This window comes from Channa argus, chromosome 16 (genome assembly GCF_033026475.1).
Source record: "Channa argus isolate prfri chromosome 16, Channa argus male v1.0, whole genome shotgun sequence".
NCBI lineage: Eukaryota > Metazoa > Chordata > Actinopteri > Anabantiformes > Channidae > Channa > Channa argus.
In genome coordinates, this window is record NC_090212.1 from 12,980,957 (window position 1) to 12,994,298 (window position 13,342).

The 13,342-nt window shown below is 40.4% G+C and overlaps 1 protein-coding gene across 1 annotated transcript; it reads left to right on the forward strand.

Moving 5' to 3' along the window:
* Positions 1–7,120: 7,120 nt before the first annotated feature.
* vgll2b (vestigial-like family member 2b) lies at positions 7,121–12,401 on the forward strand. Its single transcript, XM_067480865.1, has 4 exons — positions 7,121–7,432; positions 7,879–8,224; positions 10,233–10,679; positions 11,309–12,401. The coding sequence occupies exons 1-4, from the start codon at positions 7,346–7,348 to the stop codon at positions 11,350–11,352; spliced, it is 924 nt and encodes a 307-aa protein (XP_067336966.1). The 5' UTR covers positions 7,121–7,345; the 3' UTR covers positions 11,353–12,401.
* Positions 12,402–13,342: the final 941 nt, after the last annotated feature.

Below are 13,342 nucleotides of genomic sequence, written 5' to 3' on the forward strand. Positions count from 1 at the left end.
GGAAGTCAGAATAATAACTAGAAAAAGCACTTCCTAAAATAAAATGCACTATGAATGCTTTGGCCTTGATCTGTTTTTGCTGAAATTGATGAAAGTTTATCTTTTGCTGAAATATCTATCCTAAATTTTGCTTCCTTATACAATGGTTAGGCATACATCAAAGCCGGTTAGCTTAAAAACTTCAAAGGCAATTCTGTGAGTCATTTACCATGTCATCGATGACGTAAATGCTCCAGCATTCACAGTAGAGTATAAAATATAATATAATATAATAAACAATTTGGAAATATGTACACAGTACTAAAAACAAACTTTTTTTAAGAAAATTGGTTTACGGCACAAGTGATCTACCATTTGCATTTACTATGTCTTGAACTATGGGCAGACGCGATCAGTTTCAAGCAAAAACCAAAATCTGCCAAAATCTACTGAGAAATGTCTTAGAGGTTCTTCTTTCAGAGACCGGAAGAACTCCAGAAAGGACCTGGCTCAGATTCCGGCAACATTATCTGGATGCTAAGTTGATTGCTTAAACATTCAAAACATATTAGCGTCACAGTATTATAGTATATTATTATGCAGAATTCCTCATTTTGGAGTAATGTAAATAATTTTAATGATGCAGCTAGCAAAAGTTGGGGCTGTTTTTTTAATTATATACTGCTAGGTAACACAAGCTTCCCGTTAAGGAGGTCTTTACATTGCGTATGGAGTAACTTGTATCTTAAGGTATATAGTGGAATAATAGGACAATAATGAGAAGTGAAGTAGAAATATTGCTTGAACCTTACAACCCCAATTTAAAAAAAGTTGTTAAGATGTGTAAAACAAAAATAAATACAGAATGCAATGATTTGGAAATCTCATCAAACCAATAGAACAACAACATATCAGATGAAATAGTTTACCATTTCATGGAAAACATTAGCTCATTTTGAATTTGATGGCAGCAACACATCTCAAAAAAGTTGGGACAGGGCGATGTTTCCCATTGTATAGCATCCCCTCTTCTTTTAACAACTGTCTGTAAACGTCTGAGAAGTGAGGAGACCAGTTACTGGAGTTTTAGTAGAGGAATTTTGTCCCGTTCTTGTCTGATGCAGAATTCTAGCTGCTCAACTGTCCTTTGTTGCCAGATTGTTTTCTGATGAGCCAAATGTTTTCTATTGTTGAAAGGTCTTGACTGCAGGCAGGTCAGTTCAGGACCTGGACTCTTCTCCTGCAAAGCCATGCTGTTGTGATGGATACAGTATGTTGTTTAACATTGTCTTGCTGAAATAAGCAGGGCCTTTAGTGAAAGAGACGTTGTCTGGATGGGAGCATAAGTTGCTCTTAAACCTCTATGTACTTTTTAGCATTGATAGTGCCTTTCCAGATGTGTAAGCTGCCCACATCACAGGCAATAATGCAACTCCATACCATCAGAGATGCAGACTTTTGAACTGTCCGCTGATAACAAGCTGGATGGTCCGTCCCCTCTTTAGTCCACAGGACACAGCATCCATGGTGTCCAAAAATAATTTCTAATTTTGATTATTTTGATCATAGAACAGTTTTCCATTTTGCCTCAGACCATTTTAAAGGAGCTTTGGCACAGAGAACATGACATTTCTGTATTGTGTTCACATATGGCTTTTTTGCTTGATACAGCTTTAACTTTCATCTGTGGATTGCACAGTGTGTTTTTGATTTTATTTTTTTTTTACAATTGGTTACTTATTAGCGCATAATTCCTTTTTTATCTGTCACACACACTTACTCACTCAGAATAAAAAAAACATTATTGCTGTATTTCTTACCCCTGCCACAAGGTGGACCCCTAGACACTGCCATGAATTTTTGACTTTTGTCAGGCAGTAAAATCAATTCGCTTCTATGCTGAATGCAGCAAAACATATGACCATTTAGTACTAGTGCTCCATTTATCTCCTTAGGAATTACATTAATTTACATAGAGATACACATTGGTACATAGATATATCACATCAGTAGATCATTTTATGCATGTTCACTTTAGGTTTAAAGACTTGAGAAGTGCTCTTGTTGGTGTGCATACACTTTAGTTATTCTGACAATAGAAGTAAGCCTATTTGTCTCATTTTGTGAATCATCCTTTACAAAGCTTCAGAGTCTAAAGTATTAAACAGCCTTTACTATTGTCAAAATAGAATATATTAAACTCTCTGTGTGTCACAATTTGTTTTATCTTGAGACCATCGTGTGGTTCTGTAAGAGGAAGCATAAATAAGCATACATATGTATACCTATTTATTACCTTAAGCATCTGTTTATAGATAATCTGTTTTTGTTTAGAGGTAACCAAACATCCCACATTTGTAGAGGCAAGAGTTGTTCAAATGGGCCGTTGCAACACATGACAAAAGGCCAGAAGTGATCTAAGCGCACACAAATACAAAAACAAAACACACACAGAAATCCTGCAGTGCATAATAAGAGAGAAAAACATGGTATAGATCACAAGGTTTTCTCAGTTGAGGGGAATTCTAAGGATGTGCAAATTAAATACAATGTATATATTAAATGTGAATATCACAGGCAAATAGGAACAGAAACCAGTAGCAGTGACAAGACATTTGACTTGTGAAACATGCCTAGTACAGTAGCATGGCATGCATGTATCATATTTTGCCTTTCAACTCATAATCATTTTTGGGTGCTTGACTTTTTTCCCCGGGGCATGTTGACGGGTACGCTTTGGACAGGTGGCATAACATGGAGAAGACCTGGCTGTTTACCAGCCAATAAAAATAGCTGTGGTCTCCATGAAGTCACCGTTGAGTAAATCATAGCTCCTGACTGTAGAGAGAGAAATTAACAGAGAAATTATAGTAAGTGTCTGTCTGTAGTTGTTTTTAAACTTCCATGCCTCTCTTTAGCTATCTGCAAGTTCATGTTTTTGTCTTTTACTCCAAATCTGCAGTTTTTTGCATGTCTTTTTATGTATGTGCTCCTGTTTTGATAAATCTCCATGTATGTATTTCAAGATTTTGTGTAAGACTAGACAATGAAAAAACACACTCCCCACACCAGCCACTAATGGCACTGCCATCTTCTGCCAGTCACATTGGCTGCATTTGCCAGAAGGGGTGTACAAACTAAAGCCGGAGTCTGATCTCACTCCCATACCTGGCATTCTGAAGCCACAACACCATGCTGCCGATGTGGAACCTGATCAGTCGTAAATCTTCCCTGTTTGACCATGTGACATGCCAAATTTGTGATTCTGCCCTCTGTCCACCCTCGACATCCCATAATGCCCTTCTACTAACTGTAACCTCTCTGCTGGCACACTGAAGCAGGAATGTCAGGCAGGAAGGTGACAATCCCACACACCCCGATGAAAGTTTCTATGTGCATCTTTCATGTATTTGTATGTTCTTCTTCTGCTTTCTGCGAGTGTGTGAATTTGTGATTGTGTGTGCATAACTTCAGTGACCCAGCAGCAATGTGGCGGCAGGATATTCTCAGTAATAGGATGTTAGGAATGTAGCACTTGTCAGCCTCTCTGAGGATGCTGTTAATTCACATTCTGTCCATTTCAGAGAGTTAGCCTTTAATAAACAGTGTGTATTTTCTGTGTAGAAGCTCTCTCTGTTTTAATATGTGTATACTGTGTAAATTGAAGTGTGCAAATAGTTTCTTTATTTTACTGACATTTGAGAGTCTGTTGATGAGTTGCAGCTCTGATTCATTACACATTCTCCAAAACAGCTTGCATACCAAAAACTACAAGAATACAATAATCATAACCAGACAGGCACTGTTAAAGTGGTACAAGTGGCTTTGCATGTTTAAGCCACTTGTTTTATACTGTATATTTCACAGTATTGCTGACCACTTCTAGCAGCATACTGTAAGGTTTTTTAATATCAATGAGTATTTACCTGTCCTAGGAAGCTATAGTAGCCTGCCCTTAATTTTATCATAACACAAAAATGAATTGGCAATGACATATACAGTAATATGCTTCAGAAAAAGAATCCACTGTATCAGGTTTCAATTACCAAATATCCCGTATAAAATAAAAGAATAACAGTTATGCATTGCCCAACTGTTTAATCAGTGCTTTCAGCAACATTAAAACTATTAAAGCAAACAGCTGTGATCTCAGTCACATTTTATGTTTCTGCATTACGAAGTTTCTGCCATAAACTGAAACAGATGACTTCCACTTAGCATTTATCACTGGAAAAACTAAGCCATAAATGAGAATGCAGTAAAATAAGTATGATTCTTAAAAGTCTTTACGATATTAAACTGACTAGACCTGAGCCTTTGGATTCCTGGGGTCCTGGTGGTCTGTGTGGACACTAAGGGAGTTGTTTTAGGAAGAAAATAGCTGCCCAGTTGCACATTCTATCACACAGGATTTATCACCAACATTTGTGTAGAGGGATGAATGAGCCAGACCTGTCCATATGTGGTCTTTTGTGTGTATGTGTGCGTGCAAGTGTGCGTGTCTGTGTTTGTGTGTGTGTGTGTGCTTCTGATGACACTTAGTGATGATTTTCAACAGCTGAGATGGGTTTCTGTGGAACAGAACAACGGGCCAGCTGTACATCTCTGTCTTGGACATATACACTCACACATAGACACACATAGACATTGAGGCATATAAACAACAGTGGGATCCTGAAGTTTGACCCCCTTGGGACCAAGACAGACTGAGACCTTAATAAAGGCCTTGTTGTTTCAGGAGGTAGCGTTTATGGCTTCGGGTTCATATCTCAACAAGCCCACTATAAAGGGACCTCCATGATAAGCTTGCTGATCGCATTTTCTTTATTTGCTTCCTCTGCTTCATACATTATAGCCATCATGGTAATCTAGAAGGTTCAGAAAAAGAAAAGTTTGCAATTATCACTTTAATGTATATGTGTATTTCGAGCATAGAGTATAAAATATTAATGGTTATACTGCAATGTGAATAGTGGTCTAAATAAAACCAGGTTGCCATTACTACCTCAACTGGCCCTGCAACATCTCAGCCAATGAGAGCCTCTGCCTGGTTAGAACTCTTTTAAGTAGGGAGGGGCCTAGATGTGCTAGGGTCACAAGGAGTGATGTAACCTGTGTTTATTTTCAGCATATACACGTAAATGTAGACACATGGACATCTCCATGCACTTGCACACAGACACACACAAAGAGCAACTCTCAAACATACCTTTCATGCAAAGATGTTAGCATGGACATTTCAGTACCACTAACAAAAGCAAATGTACTAACTTTTTGTACCAAGTTTCAGAATTACTGCCATATTCCTGCAACGTGGTGGTCTCTCTTGCCCTCTTCCTAGTTTGGTCACACGATGACAAGTGTTGCAGTGTGTATGTGTGCATGTTCTGGCAAGGGGCACACAAACATTGACACACACACACACAACACACACACACACACACACACACACACACACACACACAAATGATGATAGTTGGATGTTTTAAGGGAACACAGGGTGATTAAATAGAGAAAGGTGTGTGTATCACTACGAAAGACATGTGGGAGGGAGCATTGGAGACAGAAAGAGAGTCAGACACAGAGAGAAATGTGGTCATGGACATTAATGCTAATAGTAGCCTCTCTTCCCTTCTGTCAGCTGCAGCTGTTGATCACGCTGGTGTAACAGTGAGCTTTCTAGCATTGCATCACCCTCTTTCTCCCTGACTCTACTGCTGTCCTGCATTGCCCTTCACGTATGGATCTGGTAGTCCATATTGTACCACATGCTGCAAGGGTCATGGACTGAAGATTAATATCTCAATAACATTAAGACTGTTTGTTTTAAAAAGTAGATTCACAAAATCTCGGGTATTCATGAATTTGTATTAGAAAATCTGATTCCGTTCATGCTTTACTAGTGCTATACGCAATACATTTCTGAAAAGTTTAAACTACTGTACTGCATAACTATGCTGTAAAATCAGGTAATTGAAAGACTGTAAGATGCAGGACTACAGCAGACTAAACTAACGTGTTGCATGTCAGTTTTATCCTCTCCTATTAACAAGCATGGTTGATTCATTAGCATGCCAATAATCTGCCACTAATTATTCAAGCTGTGTGTGATGTATGCATAGAGATGCTGGTCATGCTCTCCATCTAGAGAACGCAGTAGAAGGACGATGTAACTTCCCCAGGAGCTCGTCCAGTAGCATACATCAGAGACATTCCACCTCATCTGACACTCGTCCATGGAATTCAGCAAATTTTCCACACTATTCTCCCAGGCATTCTGAAGTGCCTGTCAAAAAGACTGGCATGCCCAAACATCAGGCACATGTAAACCATTAAAAGAAAAGAAATAGACTACACTTTGTTGAGAATGTGTCTAAATTGTTTGTTTTTTCCGGGTTTAATGTTTCTCTTTAGGCCTCTTGTGGATGTCATAGGCTATATTTGTGTTTGTATGTTTGTTTGTGCGTGTGTGTGTATGTGTGTGAGAGTGTGTGTGAAAGTATTTTTTCTTTGGACTGCTAATTGCTGATAATTTGTCATAAATTTGTGCAGAGCCTCTTTCTCCTCTGTATTGGCCTGAGCAGTGTATGCAACCTATAGTTGACACCTATGTGTCATCATGGGAACACACTAAATACTTCAGATGACTTGCAGGTTTACTTGACAACCGATAGCTGTTTTAAGACCATGGATACACTTTCAGCCTGGACTGAACACAAAGTTTTCAAGTATCCACAGGAAATGGAAAAATAAGTCACTGAATGAATTGCATGTATCAGGTGCCCATTGTCATGTGGCTGGTTATAAAACTCAATGACTTCATTCAAATCTATTTCTGTAACTAGAAAGCATCCTATTGATTCTTTATTTTACACCAGGTGTCGCGGAGCCAAGATTTGGTCACAAGATGTTTCCTGCTTTTCTAGAAAACGTTTTCCAGAAATGCTTACATTTGGGTAAATGTTTACAACTGTTAACCAGCTAATTGTAAATTTCTTCTGACTGTTTTTGTGCAGTCAGTTTCTCACTACGACTTGTGCAGTAGTGGTAGTGGTGGTGTTGGAGGTGGTGATGTGGGGGAGAAGCAAACGTGGGAGGGGTTGACACACAGTGATGTACAGGACAGGACACCCTCACGCTTGCTCCATAAACCTCACCAAATTTCTACCGCAGCTGTTGTAGTGCGCACAGGGAGAGGAGAGGTGCGCTCTTTCTTGGTTGACTATGTCCAGAGAGGCTCGGGCTTTTTCACATTGATCAACTGTCACCGAGCCAGTTTCTCTTGGCAAAGAAAAACGGAATGTCGTCGATCTCTCTCTCAGCAAGATCGATTTCAACAAAACAGTGAAGACACCGCTCATTTACCATGAGCTGTTTGGATGTTATGTACCCAGCTTATGGACATTACGCACCGTACGCACCGACTGCGACAGCTTTTATCAACAGCTTACAGGTAGGAAGTGGACGCATATTAAAACGTCCCGATACATTTCTTCTTTTTTTCTGCGTTAGTAGAAACATGGAGGTCGTTAAGATGAGAAACAATTGGGTTAAAACAATGTGGTTTAGTTCATGAAGCGTGTACGTAAAAAGTGATAAAAAAGTGTTTCTTATGGCTGTGATGTAACTAGTTTAAATTAATTAGTAATCTACCAAAATGTAAATTGCAGTACAGCAGTTTGTGTGCAGCTGTGGGATGAGAACGTGTTGGTCTTAGCGAGCACAGAGGTCGTTCAGCACCATCAGCACTCATATATTGATGCAAGCACACACATTAGTGGTGCTAGTGGTGCCACACAAAGACCAACATCGTGTCAAAATGTCTCATTGACAGCTCCAAAACTGTGCAACACCTGTCTTAACCCTCTCCCTCTCCTCTCCTGTAACCCTTTTTGACAGGCTCCCACAGCTCTGAGCAACACTTCGCCTCACTGCCGGGATTTTATGGACAATCCCAGGGGTCCTGAGGGGATGTCCGGGGGCCCAGGCACTGGAGGATCAACTTCCTCCTCATCTTCATCCAGCTCTTCCTCTTCTTCCTACACGCTTGCAGCTTCAAGGCTAGAAGAGCGCACCAAGGAGAAGCAGGAGGCCCCTGAGGCAGAGTATCTGACTTCTCGCTGTGTCCTCTTCACCTATTATCAGGGAGACATCAGCAGCGTGGTGGACGAGCACTTCTCCAGAGCGCTCAGCTCTTACATGGATGGAGAGGGCAAACGGCGTGCACCAGACCAACAGGGCACAGGTAGATTACATTGTCCATATAAAAACAATTTATGCAATTAAAGGTACACCTCTCTGCTTGCGTCATAAATGCAAACTTACAGTGCTTCTGTAATGAGCTTGTAAACTTTTTATACCTGTAACTACAGAAAAATTCCCTGTCCATTTATTCAGACTGAGCAATGTAACAAAATGACACATTTTAGTTGGCAACACTCCATGGAGTGATGTAATGACAAACACAAATTTGAGTAAATTAAATCTTCCGTGTGTGAACATAAAAACATCGACCACTAATGTGTTTTAATAACCAGTAATCAATAATTTTTTCTTAAGATTGAATCCATCATCACTCCTTCTAACTCAATCTGGTTGTTATTACGGTTAAGCTGACTTACATTGCAACACATTTACATCTCATAAATTCACTCCAGCCTGAAAAATGCTGGGTAAACCAAGTTTAGGCGGATTTTCTTGTCTGTGACATCCCTGCAGATCAACAATTAAATTCTATGTATTTCTGGTAGCACAGGTGCTACAAGTGCTCTCTCTGTACGGCATCTTGATTTTGACGCTTTTCAACTAACAAATCACATCACCTGTCTGATACAGCAGAGTATGCGACAGGTGTTGTGATCAGGTGACAAGTTAGAATGGTTGCTTGTTGCTGTCCCTATAGAGGTCAGGGCGTCCGGGTTAGAGGTCAAGAAGGTCAGGAGCTGGCATTCAAAAGGGTCTTCTTTGATTCTAGTGAGGGTAAAGATTTAACAAAGGCAAGTAGAAGCATACAAACTTCTGTGTGTCGTCAGTTTAGGTTTAACATTTATATGGCTTTGTGTGGTATGCTGTGGCAACCTCATCTCGACTGTTGGGATTCATTGTAAGATATGCTTTTGTACATATTCTTATTAGCAAAATATTAAATCATCCAATAACACAACTTAAAGTCTTCGAATTATCTGTCGATGTTACTTTTGCTTGTTTTGTTTCAGCTTGCACCAAAGTAAAATAGAAAACCTGCCATTTGCAGATCTCCTGAAGACACTTGAGTGCCTTTATACCAGTGGCCTGTGAATGTCCATTGAATATCCATGTAGGGCCTATAGCCTCCACTCTCTCCCTCTCTCTGCTGTCACTGTTAGTCTCTTTCCTAGTTCAGTCGGACATCTTCATTTTGGCACTAACACACACCTCCTGCCTCACAACAGATGCTATGTTTATACATGATCGTAAGCGCAGAGTCTCGCCAGCATATCCCCTTCAAACATCTCTATGGCTGCCATTCTTACTCTCGCTCCAGCTCCTGCCCTACAATGGATACTCAGTCAGTTGCCCGCCTGCCGGTCAGATTTATATATGCTGTGGTGTGTGTGATAGGTGCAGTGGGAAACACTAGCTTCCAGGGTGCCGCACGGTGTCTTTTTTCGGAAGAATATCTAAATATAAAAGTATTCTGCTAAAAACATATAATAGCTCGCTGACATTCTGTCAAGGGCGTGTGTGGGGGGGGGGGCAGAGAAAACAACAGGTGGGGGTGCAGGAGACAGAAGAGAGGGGTGGCGGGTGCTAGCACGGGGCCAGAGTTGCGTGTGTGTGCATGAGTATGTTGTGAGACTATAAGAACTACTGGGCTAACATGAGAGTGAGATATGTCACCACAGCAAGTGATTTAAGGCTCTGTGAGCCTTGGACTCCCTCCAGGTCAGAGCGTCTGCCTTATATAGAATTGTAGGATGTACTGTGCACGCCTCTCTATCTACCTTTCTCTCTCACCCTCTGTCTGCAAGAACGTTGTTGTGTTTATTTTTGTGTCTTGTTGGGGTTAGGGCTGTGTGACATTATGATCCAATAGGGAAGATATTTGGGCTGAGGGTGTAGCAGTCATGTGAGTGACATCTATGTTAGCATGGGTTGCTCTTCTTACACAGCTCCAGCCTTTCCATTTGTCTCAATAAATCAAGTGATTCACAACACCGTTGTGCAATGGTTTGTGACTTGGCCTAAATATGATCTGTATACCCCCCCAATAGATTCCCCTTCACCCAGCAGCCGACGAAGCTTCCCCCCATCCTTCTGGGACAGTAACTACTCTTCACCTCAAAGCCGTTCCCATTGTGAGACAGGAACACCTTCGTATTCCATGGACCCATATGCATCAGGACTACACCCAGGTCTGCCACATCCACATGCTCATCCTCATCCACACAGTCATCCTCACCCCCATCCTCACCCACCAGAGAGCTGGGGATACCCCCAGGCCCAAGCCTATGGACCCCCTAGGCCTCTTCATGAACTTTATTCATCCTCTGCTTTGGAGCCCCACTATGGGCCCCTGCTGATGCCCTCAGTGAGGCCACCTCATCTCCCTACCTTGCCAAGCCACTATGATGTGAGCAAGCTGGAGCCCACAGCCTCGTGGCCCAGCCTGCTTCCTCCTGGAGATGTCAGCCAGACACTGGCACTCAACATGGATGCAGGTACCTATTCTGTTGTGCTACACTTTTGCAAACAACATCCTTTATTTACAGTTTAAAAACTCTAGAAAGTTAAACTAAAGAATGCAAAGGCAGTTTTTGACACATTGTATTATTCCTACAAAAATTATAACAAATAATTTTAGTAGTTAGTAGTAATAGTTAAAGAACATGCCTTAAAATTCTTCATTGAACATATGTAGCTGTTTTTCCATTATTCATTGCCTAACACGAAGCTTTCCAAGTTCTGAATATATTGAATCAAACATCAAGGAACATTTGCACAAATACATCCCTGTACACACATCTGCATCAACCATCAACCCTGGTGATATCTTGTCTAAAAACACAAAAACACAGATGCACACAGTTGTTATGTTAAATACCCCAGACCCTGTTATACACACTCTCGTGCATGCTGACACACACAAACACACGCACACACGCACACGCACACACACACAAACACACACACACACACACACACACACACACACACACACAATAATCATTACAGAAGCTCTCTTTCCCCCCTCTAAAGCAGGATGCTTGGCAAAAGTAGGCTCCATGACAACCTGTGTTCTGTTATTAGCTGTTGTCCTCCTCATTGTTTCCTTGTCCTTTTTTCTCAGGTCTCCAGCAGCACAAGAAAGGCAAGGAGCTGTACTGGTTCTAACGAGCCCTTTAGTCACATTGACCAGCCATTACCAGATCCAATTAGTCCCTGGACCTGCTCTGCTATTGAAGCAGCGTGTCCCTTTATCCCCCTACACACTCCATCCCCATGTATCCACCCCCTTCTCTCTGCTCCTGGACTCCCCTGCCAGTATACAGCCTTGCTCCAGGTCGACATGTGTGCACCATGGAGATAAAGCAAAGAGAGAGGGAGAGACGCAAGATGGAGAGAGGCAGAGCGTCATTGTCCATAATTTGTGCTGTTGCTCTCTCTTTTTCATCCCTTTTTAACTTCGTCTCTTGTCACTGACTTTGGCAAGGTGTGAGCCACAGTGACCTGTTTGGACTGAGGAAGACAGGATCACAGCTGACTTTAGCAAGGGACAGAGAGATAGAGGGATGAATCGACGGACGGGGGATGAACATCGGCAAGCAGGGATTCCCTCCAATGGCCCTGATTATCTCTGTCTCGTGCTCTTTGTTGGTACAGTGGTTGCAATCATCCACTTATTTGCATTTCACAAATGCAACATGCAGCGATAAACAGGAGAAGCAATTTGGGCAGTTCAGGCTTTGTGACTGTCATGATGCCATTTTTTTGGTTGTTATTATGTATTTCTGCTGAAATAAAGTGTTTCTATTTATTGGTGTTCATGCATTTCTAAAATGTTTAATTAGGCCAGTGTTAAATCGAAATAAATGTGATTCAATTTATTGTGTTTTGTTTCAGGAAAAGTGAGATAAAGATTACCATACCATGTGTTGTTAATGGAGTCTCGACTATCTGAAAGAATCTGTTGTGGAGAATAAAGATGATTTCTTAAAAACATATCAAAAAATGCTTGAGTTAAACCAGTAGTTCAACACTAAACAGTCTCAAAGATTGTGCTCTTTCAAGCTGATGACTTGTTCCATCTTAGGTCTTTTTTTCCGCTGTGGTTTTTAGATGTTTTGAATTTGATTGTTCTAAATATTTTTGGGATGTTTTTGTGTGTCATTCTCATTTCCTTGTCCAAGAAGATTGTGATGTCAATAAATATTTTTATGGTACATTTTCACATTTTCTCCATGTTTTCCTCAGATATTATAATCAGTAATAATTAATTAATTAAATTAAATTAATTAAATAAATAATCTGAGCTACTGCTTAAATGACAACAACAACAAGAGTGTCACCTGTATATTAGTATATCTTTATGCTTATTTTTTTGATAATGAAACATGTGTTTCTCTGTTTTCTGTAGAAATGCATTAGTTTTGAGGCTCCTTGTAAATTATTAGGAATGCTCCGAAATGTACTAATCAAGCAGAAATAACCAAAAGTTAGATTGGTTGAAGAGTGAGTCTCCCTTAAAAAGTTTCACAAATGGGCTACTCAAGAAGTCTGGGTCACAGTAGCCTATAACAGAGCTTCTTCACATCAAAATATGTTTTGGAACATTATTCTATTAAGAAATGTATATTTTTAAAAAGTTACATTGTGTATCTTTTAACCTCATTGCAGTCAGCAGCTGAAAAGGATGGTGAAAAGAAGTCAGACTGAGAAAATGGAAGTGTTTTGTCTACAGTTAAGTCTGCTAGTCCCCACAACATATTCACATCTAAAGAAAAGCTACAAGCTAGAAAAACAGCGAGCGATGACAGAGACGAGAGTTTGTTTGTTGAAACAAGAGCTGGTGTGAAGCAGTGAATCACAGCTGGAAAAATGGTCCAGACTAAAATGTGATGTTTTTAGGTTTTTTAACTCAAAGATGTTAGTGGATTTGATGACACGTTCATAACAGTTTAATGTACTATTATTTATAGTCTAATATTATTATTTGTAATAAAACTGAATATTTTAATGTGTGTTGATGTTTTAGCAGAATCCAACCACAGTAGCACAACCAGATGTGACCGAGGACACACCGTGCGACTCGTCTTATTCCAAAGGCCTTCCAATTGAATTCTTGCTCACATTCACACTTTGTCACTTATAAAGTAGAAATGAG